Here is an 18,646-nt window from a genome sequence, read left to right as displayed (position 1 = left end):
ACCTCAACTTTGCACATTGACAGAGGAGACCTATAAGAATAAAACCAGTATAGGATTCTTTAGCTGACATTATATTGTACATTTCCAAAAAATAAAACAAATGAAGGCTATTAGGAAATTTCTGTCTCTCTGAGATGGTCATTCAGTAGTTAAATGCCCAAGTCCTGCTGACATCCTGTCTGGAACTGGCACACAGAGCTGGCTATTAAAATCTATGTCATCTCTACTAAGTCTGTGTACTGAAAGATTTCATACTTTACCAAGCTTATGAAGACCTGCAGAGCAGGTACTCCTCTGATCAGAAGATCAGAGCTACTGCTTTTTCAGCTGCTTGATGCTTCCAAGTCTTTTTCATTCAAAAGTATTTGACCTATCCATACATAACACCTTCAGTTTCCAAGTCTAACTAGTCAGATGCCCATTTTAGGTATCTGAAGTTAAGGCTCACAGACACCAAACTAATCCAGAACTCAGTGATACATCCAGCACATGGAATAACAAGTCAGTAAGAAAATTTATATCAAATACCACATGCTGACATAAAGAACCGAATCATTATCTGTCCATACATACCTTCTCACCCATGATTATGGGCAGCAAGTGGTCTAGTAAATTGAATTCTGCCGCAGGGATTATAATTGTACACTTAAGAACAGTGAACGTTGTAAGTCTAGTGGGAATGTATTCCTCCAGTGATGCTACTTCTTCTGAGCTTGGCATAGTTCTACTTCCATCTGTAATATCTACAATAAATGAAGATTACATATGTTTCACTAAAATATATAAAATATGCCCTACAGCTAATGTTTCAGAAATGCCTAAGGACTAGCAAAAAATGCAAAGCTTACCCCCTGCCCCTTCATAGTTAATAAAGTTATTCCACACTGTTTCTACCTAAGGCTAAATGCAATACTAACTGGATTTTCCTTACTTGAAATCTGTCTTGCTCTGAGAAACTCATCTTAACAGTCTACTTATTTCCATGCATTTTCATCCTATATAATTATTTTGAACTAATAAATACCAGTAGGAATACTTTCTTCTCTAAGACTCCAAAATTAAGCTGGAGTAGAAAATTAAGCTGTTCTTACTCAACATGAGGCTTATGATTAAAATAAATGGCTTTCAAAGAGTCTGAAATTATCTCAGAAGTACATCCAACACTGACAGGGATATTGTGATTAATTTACCTTTATTTTACATTTTCCTCTTCAGACTCAAAAAACTATTTGAAAGCTGCACCTTTAAAAGCACTAAATGTAGTCTGGTATAATTCTGTATATTTGTGTCTATGCAATAGGAGCAAACCTGGCTTAGTTCTGCTGTATGGTTCATACTCATGTTCCAGAGCACAAACTATCATTTTCATGATCCGGTGCACTGCACTGCTATCCAGTCGAAGATTGAGTGGACCCACAATGAGGCTTTTTGTAGACATCTCCTGAACATTTCCAAAATCTTCACTCTTTACTGAAGAAAGGTCTTGCTGATTCCCAGAAACTACAACAAGTTTTATAAGTTACACACAATTGGACATAAAAACATATTTTATCAGCTACTTGTTTCAAATCCTGTGATCAAAGACTTAATAAATATACAGAACAATATAACTATGCAAATATAACACACAAATATACAATGACTGGTTTAACAGGTTTTAACAAGATTATTTCAGGTAAATGCAGAGCAAACAGGACAAATTTCTGCCTTGTCTCCAAGCAGAGTACAACTCAGGAGCTCTTCCAAGAACTTTGTATTTCTCAAATTTGAGACTCTTTGGAGGTGTCTAAACTTCTATGGCAGCTTAAACCCACATGTCAGCGATAGCCACAGTGTTCAAAACCTTCCACAGCTTGTCATAAAGATTATTAACCCAATAATTAAGGAAAAGATGTGCTGCAGAGACATGACAGATCTGGGCCCTTGAAAGGTCAGCTGCCATGACAAGACTGGAAGAAGCAGACTAAAAATGAAGATAAACCTTTCCTTCCATTCACATTTACCACCATTCACTGACATATGGGCAACAAGAAAGAAAATGTCTTTAATCATTATGTCTCAGACTGGTTTTTTTAAGAGCCAACAGAAATAACAGAATAGTTTAGTAAAGTAGAGTAATAAGATAGACCAAAATCACACATTCAGTGTATACAGGCTACTCATCAGCTACCAATGAGTACATGCTACTCATCTAGTCATACCAAAGGCATGACTATTTCTCTAAACATACTTCATGGAAATTCTTCAGTTAAATCATGCAGATTTCAGAAGCTCAAGTTTTCCTGTCACATATGACTTGTAAAAATACAGGCCTCTCCCTCTAACATTCTTAGCTTGCAGAACTTCACTCTGATTTTTTTTCCTAAGATCATCACTTTGACAGTGTCTTCACTGCTTTGACGGAAGCACTAAACATTAAATATCTTGCTGACCATAACATAACTGAACAGTCTGACAAAATAACCATTGAGACTAAATGGTTCTGAGACCACAGAAGGACAGTGGAGCTGGTGACAGGCCTGGAGCACAATGTTTCTGAGGAACAACTGAGGGTGCTGGGGTTGTTTAGCCTGGAGAAAAGCACCTGAAGGAACACTTTATTGCTCACTAGATCTGCCTGGAAGGAGGTTGTAGCAAGGGCAAGAGGTCAGTCTCTTCTCCCAAGTAAGTAGCTATAGGATGAGAGGCCTCAAATTGTACCAGGGAAGGTTTAGATTGGATGTTGGGAAAAATATCACTGAAACTGGCTATAGGCACTGGCACAACCTGTCAAGGTAAGCACTGTAACCACAATCCCTGGAAGTGATCAAAAAATGTATTAATATGGCACTTGGGGATAGAGTTTGGTGAATATGGCAGTGCTGGGTTAACAGTGGGACTCAATGACTTAAAAGACTTCTTTTCCAGCCTTAACAATTCTATGATTTCTGGTTGCCCAAGTGGAACCCAGTCGTTCACCCTTTTGTCTCTCTCCTTTACTGCACTCTTTTAACTGCACTCATTCAAAACAGTCTTTACACTGAGAGAAATTGAGCTTGGTGGAAAAGGAAGCAAGCATAGGGGTTTTTTTCCTTTATGTTTAAATCATACTCCATAAAACACTGTTGCTTCTAAAAACTGGTGAGGAAAAAGGTCCTCAAATAAACTGAGACTATGCTGAATTTGATGCACAGCTGGCATAATGCTCTGCAGGCCTTTACAGGCTTATACACTCAGCAGAAGAATTAACTTTATCCTTAAAAGCCTAACAGAAGCTGATGGTGAGAGCATTTATAGCCTCTGCTTCCCTTGGTTTGTTGTTTTTCTGAGAAGAAACAGAACAATAAAAGAAAGATAAAAGGACAAAAGGATACTTCCTTATAAAACCTACTCAAATGTTCAGCTGGAACTGAATTACAATCTTTTGAATGAATCCTGAAAGAGATTTTTTTAAAACCCAGCAGACTGACTTCTGCATTTATTTTATAGGCAGTTAACATACATACTTTTATCCTTCCAATTCTACACAGTATTCAGTTCAGATGAACACTACACTGAAAGAGTGTAAAAAACCATACCATCACATAAAAAATAGTAAGGACGAAAATAATAAGGCCAGAAGTAATAACAGCCTGCCTTTTCAAAGAGGAAAAATCAGACTTGCTTGTATATATAGTATGTATATGAATAATACATCTAAGTGACAGAATTCATACAAACCACTTTTTGAAACAGTTCCAGTTAATTCCACCTAAATGCAAATAGAAAATGTAGAAAACCTCTTGGTTCTACAGAAGTAGGTGATCACTGGTGACTTGAAACTTCATGGATGCATAAAGAAAACCAATTTTCAACCACCAAGTTTTCAAGCTCCATGTAAATCTTATGTCTAATTCTAATTAACCAAAAATATCAAAATGAGTGCTGCATAATAAAGTTGCCAGCACAGTAGAGAGGTACGCATTACAAACAAAAGGTGACTTTAACAGCACACCCTGCTAGGTGTGTAGGTCATGCTAATCAGTGATCAGGGATCTGACAGGCTACATAATGTTTCAGAGAAATTCTTCTGCATTGAAATACAAAGCAAAAAACCAGAAAAATAAAGGAAGGGGAAGAGAGACAAAATGTCTAAATAAGACTACTGCACGTGACTATCTTGCTTTCATTCGAAATACTGAAACTGATTAATGCACTTCTGTAAATGACAGATGAAACTCCTGAGGGTTAATGTTATCCAGGAGGCACTTGTGGTTTAATCAGTAATCCTATGCTTCAGGAAAGGTTAAAGGTGCAAAGAATGTGTCAAACCAAAATTGCCTTGACAGATAAAAATCTTACAATCACAGTAACTGCCTCCTATAACTTAAGTTTGGTTTGTTGGTTTTGGTTTTTTTTTATGGTATTTGGGGTGCAGTAATGGTAACTAAAAACAGTTATACCAAAATAAGAAATAGTAAAATGCAAACTTTCATATAAACAACATATTAAAAATGCAGCAGATTTAGATTGTTTTCAAAATTTTATACCTTCATCTTAAATAAATATTTTGCACCTATTTGTTTACATTCTATTTAACAACTCTGCATTTAACCCATAATATGGAAAAATTAGCTAGAAAATAACTAGCAGAAAGCATCACATTTGCTTTTCTGAGGAATAAAACCATTTGAAAATTTAAGATTTTAAGTACTTGACTCTAGAGAAACAACAACCATTTAAATAATTTTAAAATTAATTATTCCATTATTTTACATATCCAGGTTCTTGAAATTAAAGGAACGACACTGAAATCAAAGCACACAGTAAGACTTAATAGAAAGCCAAGCTACATTTTGTGAGGTGTTTTCCTAATGACTGATGGTGAAAATAAAAGCCAAGGCTATGAGAAATCATCCTGGTAGGAAAAAAAGAGAAGCTAAGGAAGAAAAAAACATAGTCAGAAAATACAATAGTCTGACACTGAGGAAAATAAAATAATGTTTCCGAGTTCAGTAATTTCTGAAAAGCATTAATTAAAAGTCAGGAAGAGATATGATCATAACATTCTTTATGCATTCAGAGAAACAAGAAAAAATACTCCACAAAATCAATTTTTCTTCATAATGCACATAATCTGTGCATATTTAAATTTCTACACGAAGATTCAAAAAGAAATAAGGCTTACCTAGAGGTTTTCAACTTCTCTACATAGGAGTTCAATGTGCAATTAAACACTTGTATCATTATTAAAACCACAAGAAGTCTGCAGTATATGTCTGAATTAATTGTAAATTTTCAGAGCTTCACACCACTCTCATGGTACAAAGGAAAGCCTCAGAGTCAGGAAAGAACTGGTAAATTTCCTGGTGTATGCCTCTACTGCTGAGGGCAATAGCATCATTTACTTATTTTTGTAAATGTTTCATGATCCATCTCTAAGGAAACTGGAAGTTTCTTTCCTACTCCTTTTAGACTTAATGTCCATCACATCCAGAAAACAAAGACAAACATTAAGAGTTTTGATTTCTCTTACACACAAAAAAAAAAAAAAACCCAGATGAGTTGGACTATGTAGCAAGGACAGATAATAAGGTTCCGTCATAAAAGAGCAAGAAGTTCCCAACAGATATCCGGAGAAATAGTATTCACAATAATAAATACACAGATGGGAAAGAAAGTAATATTAATTTGACAGTAAAACTGCAGAACAGCCGCTGTAAATGACAGTGCTCTGAGGAGTGAGGGGGAAATAATATCACAATCAGTGATAAGAATATCTGTGAAAAATACAAACATATTACTTGCTGATAGATTAACTCCTTTGTTCCAGCTTTTGTGACACTCACAAAAGTACATATACTTACTTCGTTAAATTCACTTCTCAGACTTAGAAAAGAATTTATAGGAATCACAAAAACTATTTTGAATTAGCCAATATCTATGTGCACATGTTTAGGCTAATATTCGCTCATCAAATTGTTTAGATACATATATTTCAAGATAATTCTTCACACTTTCTTGCATCCTTGCATTTTTCTTCATAGAAGAAAAACAATAGTACTCTTCATCTTCCATGCCAAGTATATGATCAATCTCATTCTTCAACCAGGGTGTCTCAAGATATTTTTTAATATGCAAAGTAATAATTACTACTTTAAAAAAAAAAGACCGCATGTTTTATGAACTACACCACTGCTGCAAGATAATTTCTTTCAGTTCAGCAACCGGCTATAAAAATATCATTATGATTACTTATGCAGGAAAAGAAAAATAAAAAAAAGAAGAATACCAACAACCAACAGCTAACCAAAACAAATAACCTCTGAAAGACATCAATGAAGATGAAAGCATTTTAATGATGACCCTGATGGTAAATCTAAGGTAAATTAGAGGACAGTTGGTCAAGGACCATCTGGGCATGAAGTCTTTGTTTCTATTCTTTATCAGGGTAAACAAAGGAAAAAAGGTACCTTTGCCACCGGTGCTTTCCATTGTATACAAGTAATCCATGTAGAAAGCCCCAAACCTCTGCATTCCAGCTATCTCTGTGTATGTCTCCTACCAACAAAGCAAAGCAAACAAAGAAAACATTGTATAAGGAAAGAATCTTGAGATTACCAACTGATAGACTGGTATTAGAGAGATATATTCATGTTTGGATTTGTGCATCAACACAGGGAAAGGCTTATCAAATCAAAGGACAGAGGTTATCACAAAGAATTCACCTTCCTGATAGGTAATGTAACTTCCATTTGAGGCCACACAAATGCACATTCATAATTCCTGTGGACATGCTGACCAATTCATCAATAACATCTAGTCAATTAGTACCTTTAATGAAGCAAATATTCTTCATTTGACCTCTTGCATGCAACACATCAACCTAATTAAATACGCTGAAAACTTCAGCTTGTTCAATTTGGCTTTGCTATTCAAGGAATATTGTGGTTTTATCTTTCAACGGTAGGAAACTTACCAAGACTTTATGCCAACACTGGGATTCATACATAATATAATACATCACACAGCAAATTTGCTCCCTCCCTTGCCAAAAAAAATGGGCAAATTGTGAAAGCATCAAAGACAGACCAAGGATAGAATAAAGCTTAAAACATACTACGGGAAAAGTTTGAATGTAAGCACTTGTGATTTTACTAAACTCATTTTTTCACATGATTCTTCAGGGCTACACTTCATCAAGAGTACTGAAAGGGTGAAAATAGTTAAATTTAAATTAAAAGGAAATTAGATGCATTCCAAAATTGTAAATGGCTTACCTGTACAATATACAGCACAGACCTCCACCCATGAACACACCTGGAAAGGACCACTTTGGTCATTGCAACCGATCTTTAATAATGGCAAGACAACCAGGGAATAAAGTTTTACTGCACAATTTCAACAGAGACTAGAAGTGACTCAAAATTTGTCTCCACAAAAGGCAGAATTGGCAACATTTTCGCTAAGTAGACCAATTCAGAATGCAAACAATAAAATTAATACTGTCCAAATCTGACAGCACTTCTTAGTTTGAAGACCATAGACTCCTTACTGTTTGGGTTTAAAATACATGCTGGTAAAGTTTGACTTTTGCTAGTATTCTCTTATATGCCTCTTTTCCTCTTAAAATATTCTGTGGTTACTGCTTTTGGAAACTATGACATTAATTCAGTTTTTGGGGCAAGAGAGGAGTTTGAGGTTTCTTTTGGACATGTTTTTTCAGTTTGGCTCTTTTTTTGGCTTGGTTTTTGTGGGTGTCTTTTTTTAACACAAACAGATTTACTTTCTTTTTTGGACAGCTGCAAAGTAAGATTCAGTTAAATGTGTAAAAGCAAGGAGAATTCAGTCCTCTAACAGTACACAGATCTAAATAATTATAAGAAATCCATTAGAGAGCATTGGAAATTTTTTATAAGAAAAATGTAATTCTCTGACCTTATGATGAGCTGCATCCAATATAAATTCTGCACGAATACTGTTATTTTCTGGACTTCTGTAATCAAATAGTGAATTGGTAAGGTATGTCATTCCTTTTACGCTCAAATTTTCTCCACAACTAAAGAAGCATGCCTCCTTCATTGGGCAGTAGAAAGTGAGGCAAGGGAAGGAAAAAAATAAGAGTCAGGTTAACAGAGCAGTTTCAATTCTGTTATAACACAAATATGACACACAGAGTAGTAACCCTCAACAGCATATTTCATTATGAATGAAGATGAAACAACGAAATTAATTCCATTTGTGTAACACAAGTTTCTGTCCACTCTTTGCCCATTTTCAAATCAATAAAAATTGCCTGAACCAATGAATATTATACAACTCATGACACAGAACATATTAATTGCATTTTAACAGCAAATAACCTCAGATCATCATCACTCCAAATCTTGCCCCAATCCTCTTCTGTATACAAACTTGTCACTGCACACTCAATTTCTGGCTGCCCAATCCTTTCAGATGCTGTATTCAGCATCTTCAAGGCAATCAGTTATTTCCATGTACGACCTCATTGCTACATTATCATTCTTTATTCATCTAGATTTTAACATGCCTCCTCCCAGACTTCTACCCTTCTGAAATCAATACAACTTTCCTAACAAGAGTTATTAATCCAAAAAAGTTATTTAGGAGATTTATTTTTTCAACTATCTATTCTCAATCACAGGCAGAGCCAGAACCTTTATAAAAGGACCAATCCCACAACCACAGCAGTACACAGACAACAGGCAAGTAGTATCATCACCACTGCCATAAAGCAGATACTTTTCTAAATTCCTGGACTAGAGAATGGCAGAAAATGAGTAAGACTAAAACCCCAAATGTCCCTTATTAACTAACTTCAAGAAAATTCTCTCCATTGGTCAGAGCATGAGGCTAATAATGCCACAGTTGTGGATTCAATCCCTGTGCATATCACTTAACAGTTGGACTTGATGTTTTTTCTGGGTACATTCCAACAGAGACTATTTTATGATTTTGTGAAATTCTCTTGCTCGCCCACCCACCTCACTCTAAAAAATCAATTCTCTCAAGATTTTATACCTGACAATCTCAGCTGCCACAGACAAGGTGGCTGTCCACCCTCACATCCGCAACCACATCTCCCTTGTTCTTAACAAGGCCAGCATAGGATTTTTACAGTTGGCTCACCCTTGCCTCCCCAGCCTCTCCTTCTGCAAAAGCTTGTGTGTATCCATAACAGCACACCAGTCATGCAGTGTGTCCCACTGCATCCCTAAAATCCCACCGATGTCATACTCAGCAGTCATGTCACGATATTTTCTTGTTTTCTGCTCTGCACACAGAAACACCTGAGATGGGTGCCAAGCCATGGTTTTCTCACAGGAGAAATGTAAGGAGCTGCCCCATCATCTATTGTAATACAGTACACAATTTCCCAGATTAGGAGATACTTGGCATAAATAGAGGCACTTGATATTTCCTTCCATATTCCTTATTTTCCTTTTCAGAATACAAGTCTTCACAGAGTACTAACATCAAGTTAACATGTCTCCTCCTGGCAGTATTATTTGTTTTTATTTAAACATAGATAATAGTTCTTCAATACTTTAGGGCATTATCCTATCTACACATCAACTAAAAATCATCATGATTGAATTTAGAATTTTATTCAACCCTTCATTAAATAATTTTAAAGTAGTTCATAATGACAACTGATTTTTTCTTAAACAACTGAAGATTTACATCTATTTAAAAAACAAAAATTAATGCTGTCTAACTCCTTCATACTGCTCTCAATCTTACTAAAAAGTGAGGTAAGACAGTCATTCAGTATTTGTGCCACATTTCTATTATCTTCACTATACAGTGCTCCCATTCTTCAATTTTTGGTTGATTTAAGCACTTTCAAAGACTTTCAAATATATTTTAATTTGTTATACAAAATCACAAAGGCAACAATGGGTTACTGTCCAAAAAGATTTTTAAACAGTCTTATGTTCTGCCTCTTCTCAACCTAAGATATTAATCTTTTCAACTCTAAGGAATGGACACCCAGTTCTGTATCACAGTAATATCCAAAAATCACAGCTCGTAACAGTCTTTTCAATTTTTGCAATCAGATATTTTAATAAAGGATAACAAAATTGCTTACTGAGCAAATCAAATGGTATTTCAACATACTCACTTCATCACTCCTATTCATATTCTCTTCAAAATCTTTAATTCCCATAATTCCTTTAAGGCACATAGCTTGGCAACCAACAAAACCTATTTGGCAATCAAAAAAAAGTTCACCTTTCATAAGGACCTAGTGAGGAAAAAGAAAAAAAGGGATAAATTTTTAAGCCTTGTACTCCACAAGAAACAGAGAAGATGGACAAAACCAAAGCAAAATATGCTTAGTTTATATGTTTAGAGTTTTAATAAATAGGACAGGATTACTATAGCGTTCAACCACTACAGCACAGAAGTTTAGAGAGTTAATGTCTACATGATTATTACAACAAACACATCCAATATGACAGAATATGAAACATCAGCAATTAAATAATTTTAAAATATTTTACTGGAAACTATTTGGCACATTGCTTAAAATGTATCAAAAAAGCCCTGTCAATGTAAAATTACCTCAACTGTTGTTCCTTCTTGTTCCCAGCATATAACTTCTTTGGATTTTACCTTCTGAGGGCTGTAATAACTACTTTCAGCTTGCATTTCAGTGAGCTACAGAACAACAGGATAAACACCTTGTAAAAGTCAACAGTAGTATTCAATGACATTATGGTCATTAATACACAGAACTGATAAAGACAAAGTAAACTACGGGCAAAAATACATTAACTGTCAGGAAACAGGTGCAATTAAACAGCTGTAGCACATTATCCATATCAGAATGTCTCACGTTCAACTTCTGTTTGAAATATGCTACAACAGAATGTTTAAAATCCACTACAGTATTTTCAGTTTGCTTATCTAAAGAGAAACTCTATGAAAAGATGAAACAGATACACAGCTGCACTATAAATATCAAATAAGTTTATAAACTACTGTAAAAATCCATTAATACTTTACTTATTCTTCCCAGAAAATAATTAAACATCATTATAATATTACAGACACATTTTGATTATAACCATACATGTTTTTGTTTCATGTCATGGCAATCAAGAGCAACATGCATTTATATTTCTTGCATGATTTTGATATAAAAATTCAAAATGGGAAAACATGTGCAGGTCAAAAAGCACATAACCTACAGCTAAGAAAAACAAGTAAAAAGAGGCATTCTATATTGGATATATTATATTTGGCATAAAAAACTCAAGTTAGTTTATGGTGAACAGCTTAAATATTCCAAATTCTAATTTTTATAAAAGAGTATCTACACACTCTCTTTGTTTTCAAGACTGGATACACATGGATGCTGTTTCAATTTAAAATTTTGTAATCCGAATGTCCAAGAAAACTGGATGAAAAAAGTCACTGATCACCCTTCACCTGTGTGCAATTATTGCAGAGGAAAAGCAATTAATTGATTAAAAGAACTCAGAAATTACAAGAATAGTTTTCACCATTATTAGAAAATGGTACATTTAATTTGGCATGATTTTTAGCTGGAATGATATCAACTATTCAAAATGTTAATGCAGAAACTTGACCTTATTTTTAACCAGAATACGAACCACAAATTAATTCCATACACTCTTTGCATGCAAGCAGAACAATGAATTCTGTTTTCCTCCTGTCACCATATTAGCATCATACATCACTTCACATTTAAAATTTCTAGAACGCAAAATGTTACATTCTGAGTAGTTTTTAATCACTTCCTAATATAAAATGTGTGAATTTGCAAATGAAGCATTAGGAAAACCCTCTCTAGCAAAACACATGCTCAAAAAATAAGTTCCTATTATTTTTAATGAGTTTTCTTGCATAAGGAACAAGAGCACAAAATTACTACTGTATGACATAGTGTAAAAGAAGATGCTGAGCCATGATAAATGAAAAATTTGAACTTTAGTGGCTTGTTCATGTTTCAAGTAGTGTCCCAGGAACATGATTCATGGAGGGAAAAAAAATTATTTATTTTTAGCCTTTTAATGAGAGCTGAAGCAGATCGACGCAGAAGAACATGAACACTTGAATGCTGTTGATATCTTCAAATTTTTCAAACAAATTTTTCAGGAGGCTGAAGGCTTAAAACATCAACATCCCCACAGAATATCTACAGCTTCCAAAGTCACCTGTCTCACCCTTTCTGGCAATTGCTGAGCAGCTAAATGCTCTTCTGCACCATCAAACAAAAATAGCTAAATTAGGCATAAAGCCCCAGAAAACATTCTTGTGCACAGACGTCAAGCCAAACAGACAAAAAAGGAACAGGGAGCTCCTGATGGTACTGAGTATAATCAGGCACAATTTTTGTATGAGGGTCACAAAAGTCTTGCAGTTAATCCGAAAGGTTCAAAGTCATAAAAATCACCGTAAATTACTCTGTGGCAAAGTTCTGACCTTGATTTTACACATGCTTAATTGTAAAGCCAAGAGCCACCTGGTGTAGTTATGCACATAGAACTGCTTGCAAATAGTTTAACACCTTACAAGTATTCTGCTAATTCAATACCTTCTGCAAGCTTGCAAAATATTAGAGAGAAGGCCAGCAATAATTTTCAGTTTTGCTTGGAGCTAATACTTAAATCTTTCTCTACGTACACTATTTATAGCTCAGCCTATATGTACTATTTATCTTTTTTTCCTTCAATAAAAATTCAACCTATGGAAAATTAATTCAACATTATTAAGTTAAATTGGTATTTTCACATACAAAAGTCCAAAAAAAGAGTAGTCTCTAAAAATTCCTCCAATCCTAGCTCTAAATTAGAGCTTATTAGAGGGGCTTATATAAAGAAATATGTATTTGTATAAACATTAGATGGATATAATACTGCAGTGACCATTCACAGAAAGCTTTCAGGCTTTTTTCCCATGAAAAAAACATTAATCTAAGTAAATTAAGTGGTCTCCTTTGAACATTGTAAAGTTCACACTCAAATTCTAGCTCAAATAATAAAAACTATTTATGTTGCCATTATCAGTCCAGTATGATGGAAGAGGAATTTTCAGCATTCACATTTCTTGTTATTCATTAACTTAATACTCCCCTCATAATACCAACAATATTTGTCTTGAATCAAACAGTATTTGAATGCTCAGAAAATCTTTATGCACTTCCTCAATAAGTCAAATGAATCCTTTAGACGACACACAGAAATATTTACCTTAAAAGTCACTGTTGCCTTTGTACAGTAAAACCCAACTGAAATAACTGGATCCTTGAGGGACTGAGACTTCTGCTGTTCTGCTGTTCCATCACCAATTCCACCAGAACCATTTTCTTCATCATCATAACTCACAATAGCAGGAACGAAAGACCAAGCCCAAGAAACCCATCCTTGTTGCTGGTCATCATCTTGATGGAAATAAGGATCTTGACTAATGTACTGTGTAGGATATTGCATTACTGAGCTTGCTTCATCTTCTGTGCCTTTTAAAACAAAGACCAAACTAAATTTCAGATAAACCATACTTAAAAATTTATTTATTAAACTCAAATTTATGGTATGTGAAATTTATCTTGGACAGTATTCCACACAGCATTCACTGATACTTGGCTTATAATCATAGGAAGTCAGTAGAAATTTTAAATTACTGAATATGAGTTTCCAAGCACTTCTTGATTTATTAACATTTTCCTCCAAAAATATTAAGGGTCTTTGCCATAGTTATAGTATCATACATCTGCAGTGAGACCAGAATTTGCCATCTATACCACAAGTTTTCAAGACTCCTTCCATTAAAGACCTTCTAAAGTTGTAAAATTAAATCTGACTATTATAAATCATATAATAATCTTGTAGTTTCCAATTTTAAAATTAAATTCAAAAGTACTTCAAGTTAATCTATGCTACTGCATAACTAACTACAAGTTAATCTATTCTCAAAAAAGCTGGTATCCATCTGTGAGTCAAAAGTCAAAATGCTGGTCATCTGTGAAAATCAGTAGAGATAGCATGCAGAGCAAAGCAAGAACTTCCCCAAAGATTCATGTCTAAGACTCATGATCCAAACAGGTAGGTAATGTAATGCATGTACAAAGAGCACAAATAGCTTTTATCTGGTTTCATCACGACTCTTATGGGACTCATGAGGGCTATTAAATACTTCAGAATTACTATAGGTAGCACAGGATGCAGTACTGTTCCTGAAAGTGAACGTTATGTTCAATGAATCATTTAACTGAGAACAGAAATAGGCATATTCCAATTCTATTCACATATTTTGAAACTCAGAAATCCCATTTTTACAAGTTTCAGACCTTTTACTCTTTAGTCTAATTAGTCTTTAGCCTTTTACTCTATTTATACTTGTATAACTGAAGAAAGAGGAACAGAAAACACTCCTGAGAATTCTCTGCCCATGCTTAAGAGGCAAGGGCACCTCCTCCCACAAAGGCAGTGCAAGCTCCCTTTCTGCTCTCTTCACCCAAGTCTCAAGGAGCAGATTTAAATCCAGAAGCAAATCTTGAAACACATCAAATACAGAAGAGGTGCACATAAAATCTTGGAAAAAGCCAAGAGGAAGAACTGTCAGCTGTAGAAGCAACAAACTTAATACTGATCATGACTCAAGTAGTTTAGTATAGACTGCTGTTGGCAAGCACAAAAGAAATGATGGAAGGCCTGGCAAAAACTGAAAAAAAGGGGAGCTGTAGAACCTGGATCATGCATAACATTTGGTCTGCCTGGCCATAAATTTGAGCTATCATTTATCATACCCTTTTTTGAAGTACATAGAGATAACAGAAAAATATGCCAAGCGATAATCTGGATTATCATAGTTTTTTATATTTTGGAAAACGTTAAAGTTAGCACCATTTTACCCTAGCTCCTCTATCTATAAACTGTGAGACAGAAAATTGAAAGAGGAAGATACAGCTATTTTCTATTTACTAAATTAAAACTACTACAGCCACTATACAATCACCAAACTCAAGAAAAACATGCAAGTGAGCCTGATAAGCAACACACAACATCCTCTAAACACTACAAACATAAATACAATGCAAATTCATTTATAACAAGGAATATATGAAAGTCTCAAAGTCTCTTGGCTTTGAACTAACTACACTAACCATTTGCCTGTAAAAATACTGGATAGCGAAACATAGTGACAAAACCCCCTAGTTTACTTACATGAGTCTGTTCAAGGACAAAATGTTACCCTGCACCGGGTTTCTAAAGCCATTTTTTCCTAGCCATTCATAGTGAGTTCACACTGGTAATCTTCCTCCGTAATGCAGGGCAATGATTCCAGTTAAGAAATACATTTTATATATATTACAAGATGACAGTGTGACTGCATCTCACTGCTTGCATGCTCAAATCAAGCTTGACCTTCAGAAATTTAATTTCTTTTAAAGGGTTTGAGATATTTATCTGTAATAGGAGTCTGGAAACTGGTATTTCTCAAAATAAATCTGGAATTAACTCAATAGAAAATTACTCTCTTGGTATTTATTTAGTTATTTCTCTATCTGTACATGTTTTCAGCCAGGTATGGGTGATCCAGCCTAACCTGTGGCTACATGAATACAAGTGCTGGCACTAGAGGAAGAAGGAAGGAATGCAACCCTGCTGGCGACAGCATGAATTCTCATCTCATTGAATCAGCCATGAAACTGTATGAGTGAAACCTACGTACATGCTTCAAGGACAGAGATGTTCATTCTTGTGTCACTAAATAATGTATACGTTAAAATTCATCTTCTTATTCACAATTTGTCTGCTATAAACCAAAGAAGCTACTACAAATTCACAACTAAGACACTGGAAACAAGCATAAATGGCATGACCATTTGACCCTCTGTGTGGCAAAATATTTTGCAGTAAAGATATAAATGGGCTTCTAAAACTGCCTCTACATGTCTGCCTTGGCCATCCAACAATTGCCATCTGTCTTGTGTTCTGAAGGAGATAGTTCTGTCAAATACATATGATCATATAATTAAGTACAATGATAATGTTAGAGCACAGCATAGTTGAACAAAATTTGTGTAGGAAATTACAGATTTCTTTTGCAATCTTAGTCTTATCACCGACCCTTCTGAAAAATCTTGCGTATAACAGAGTGAATTTACATTATATTATTTCTTTGTTAGGTGGCTGTCTTATGAAAAGCTAGGAAGTCATACTGAGAGTTGTTCAAAAGAATGCAAATAGGACTGACCAGCAGCAATTGCAATTCAACCTTCCTGAAGGCATACATTAAAATAGGGATGACAAGATGGACTGCCAAAGATTTTACACACATTTGGATGTAAGAATCTCAAATTTAATTCTAGATGCAAAAGAGACTGAGTATTTGTAGGCAGATGCCTTATAACATTAATCTTTGTTTAAACTATATTTGTATCACCACATTTTCACACCTTAACCAAAAGAAGCCAAGTAAAACCCGCATAGCTCTGCTGACTTCTGTCCTCTTCCACAGTCAAAGCTTCCTTCCAGTTTTCTCATACCCAGTTACTCTGTCTCAAATCCTTTTATTTTTTCATCTGAAAGTCACTGCTTACCCATCCCAGCTGTTCATATATTGAGACAAATGATTTCTCTATTCTTTCTGTGTCTTTCTGTATTCAAATAGCCCTAGTTGCCTTACTGACTCCAGGAATGCAGCCACAAAATTCAAGCAACTCTAAAAACATTGTCATTCTCTATGGAATAAACAGTTAGCCAAATTTGGGGGAAACTTCATACTAGCAAAAGAAAGATATTCATGATACAGAGACAACCCTTTGTCTGAAAGCAAGGGCAATGTAGTGCTTCAGAGGAAACTTCCGGGCACTTTCTCCTGTAAATAGTACAAATCATTGGTTAGATACAGAAAGTTATTAAAATGCACACTAACAACTTTTCTAAAACTTGTATGCTTTTAAAGTCTCAGCAGAATATTAAGCCAATATTTGCAGAATATTAATTACTTCTAATCATATGTCTTGTGTAATGAACTCGTGTTTGCAATGCAGAGTTTCTAGTGCAGAAAACCCATCTTTAGAGAAAATGAGAGAACTATTTACAGATATCTTATTTGTTTTCTCAGTTCCACACAGCAGTAACATGACAGAGGATTGTACATCTGAAGTAAGAGTGAAACAATCATCTGTGCCAAACAACAGTGAGGGCCGTATTTGGAAAAAAAAATTCCATTACTGTCATTTACCAATCATGTATCTATTTCTCTGAAACCAGAGAAGACAGTAACACAGAACTAAAAAAAAATACAGTCTCCTAATGCAAATTAAAATAGTATATTTCTTCAACAGAACAAAATTAATTAATAATTTATGCATAGCTTAAAATTGCTGTAATATTATAAATTTAAGCCTAGCTTAAGAGAGCCATGTCACCTTCAAATGAAATTCCAATAATTTTCTAGGTGAGGTAAATTTCTCTTCCTATTCCCCCAGATTTAAATACAACCTTGGAAAGATAACCAAAACTTTTGTCTTGAGAGATTAAAATTAACATACAAATCTCTAAATGAATTCACAGAATTTCAGATATGCTGAGTTGGAAGGGACCCACAAGGATCACTGAGTCCAACTCCAGGCCCTGCAAAGAATCACCCCAAGAGTCACCCCATGTGACTGAGAAGCAGCAGATGGGAAGCAACCACACAAAGATAAAGAAAATTCACCCCTCATCAGTGCAATGCTCCTGAAAAGATCCTGTTGCACTAAGCTACCACAAAACATCACGTAGAAGAAGGAATACATGTTATATGAAAATAAAAAGCAGTTGAGATCAGACAAGGTAAAAGAACAGAACTGTGGGAAACAATGCAAAGTAATACTTCATTGCTTAGAACAAGTTCTGATATATTTATTCTCAATGACCATTTTCAAAGAAATTCAGAAGCACACTTTGGCTTCTCTCTTATTCAGCTCAAATGTGGCTGCTACCAGTTTCAAACTTGTTTATGGAAAGGTGCCTTGATGGATGATATATGGACAGATAAATTTGAAGTACCCTACAGTGTCACAACTCCCAAAATGGTCTTCTTAGATCATATTAAACCTCAGTTTAATTAAGACCATCAGAATTCCTTAAAGAACATAACATGAAACATGTTAAAGCACTGCATCCTTACCCAGCACAATGGACTGCCTCTAGCAAACTGCAGACTGACAAGATACTTGGCAACAACTAGGCTGGGATATTTACATTTGCAAAAATGTAATACCAAAGAAATTAATGTTTTTAGCATTTCTTCTTACACGTTAAAAGCTTTACTTACCTGTGATATTTCCCAACATGTCTTTAGTGTGGCAAATCAAATCTTCACTTTCCCCATCTTTGAAGCTGCCTATTTCTCCATAATACAGAGCAATCCCAAGCTGCATTATCCGTATAAACATAGGAAGCTGCTGATCAGAGATTGAAAGTTTCAAACTTTCAACTAATGTGTGAATCTGTAACACGAAAAGAGAACAAAAACAAAGAATAACAAAGCTCTCTCATCAGTAAAGCCCAGTTTTAAACCATACAACTCTATATTCATTTGGTATGGGCATTTTATCTCCAAAAACTAGATCTGCAATACAACAGAAGGCAAAGGGCTGCAAACAAAGCCTACCAAAAACATTCACTTGGGTTGTCACACG

At 34.9% G+C, this 18,646-nt stretch overlaps 1 protein-coding gene across 8 annotated transcripts in view; it reads right to left on the bottom strand.

Annotated features, from left to right (window-relative positions):
• The window catches only part of VPS13B (vacuolar protein sorting 13 homolog B), a 429,893-nt gene that overhangs the window by 358,442 nt on the left and 52,805 nt on the right, over positions 1–18,646 (bottom strand). For 7 of the 8 annotated variants that reach the window (XM_041470605.1, XM_041470603.1, XM_041470604.1 and 4 more), the window contains exons 7-14: positions 18,280–18,454; positions 13,203–13,468; positions 10,549–10,644; positions 10,106–10,228; positions 7,897–8,034; positions 6,432–6,519; positions 1,309–1,500; positions 574–743 (exon numbers count right to left, since the gene is read on the bottom strand). In XM_041470605.1, the coding sequence (XP_041326539.1) occupies positions 574–743; positions 1,309–1,500; positions 6,432–6,519; positions 7,897–8,034; positions 10,106–10,228; positions 10,549–10,644; positions 13,203–13,468; positions 18,280–18,454 (1,248 nt within the window). Of the gene's footprint in view, positions 1–573; positions 744–1,308; positions 1,501–6,431; positions 6,520–7,238; positions 7,279–7,896; positions 8,035–10,105; positions 10,229–10,548; positions 10,645–13,202; positions 13,469–18,279; positions 18,455–18,646 lie in introns of those variants that run through there. The other variant, XM_041470609.1, reaches the window with a different exon arrangement.

Source organism: Pyrgilauda ruficollis, unplaced genomic scaffold, assembly GCF_017590135.1.
Source record: "Pyrgilauda ruficollis isolate IOZ18807 unplaced genomic scaffold, ASM1759013v1 scaffold25, whole genome shotgun sequence".
In the NCBI taxonomy this organism is placed as follows: Eukaryota; Metazoa; Chordata; class Aves; order Passeriformes; family Passeridae; genus Pyrgilauda; species Pyrgilauda ruficollis.
The sequence above is the reverse complement of the archived record's forward strand: the minus strand, read 5'-3'. Positions and strand labels throughout refer to the sequence as shown.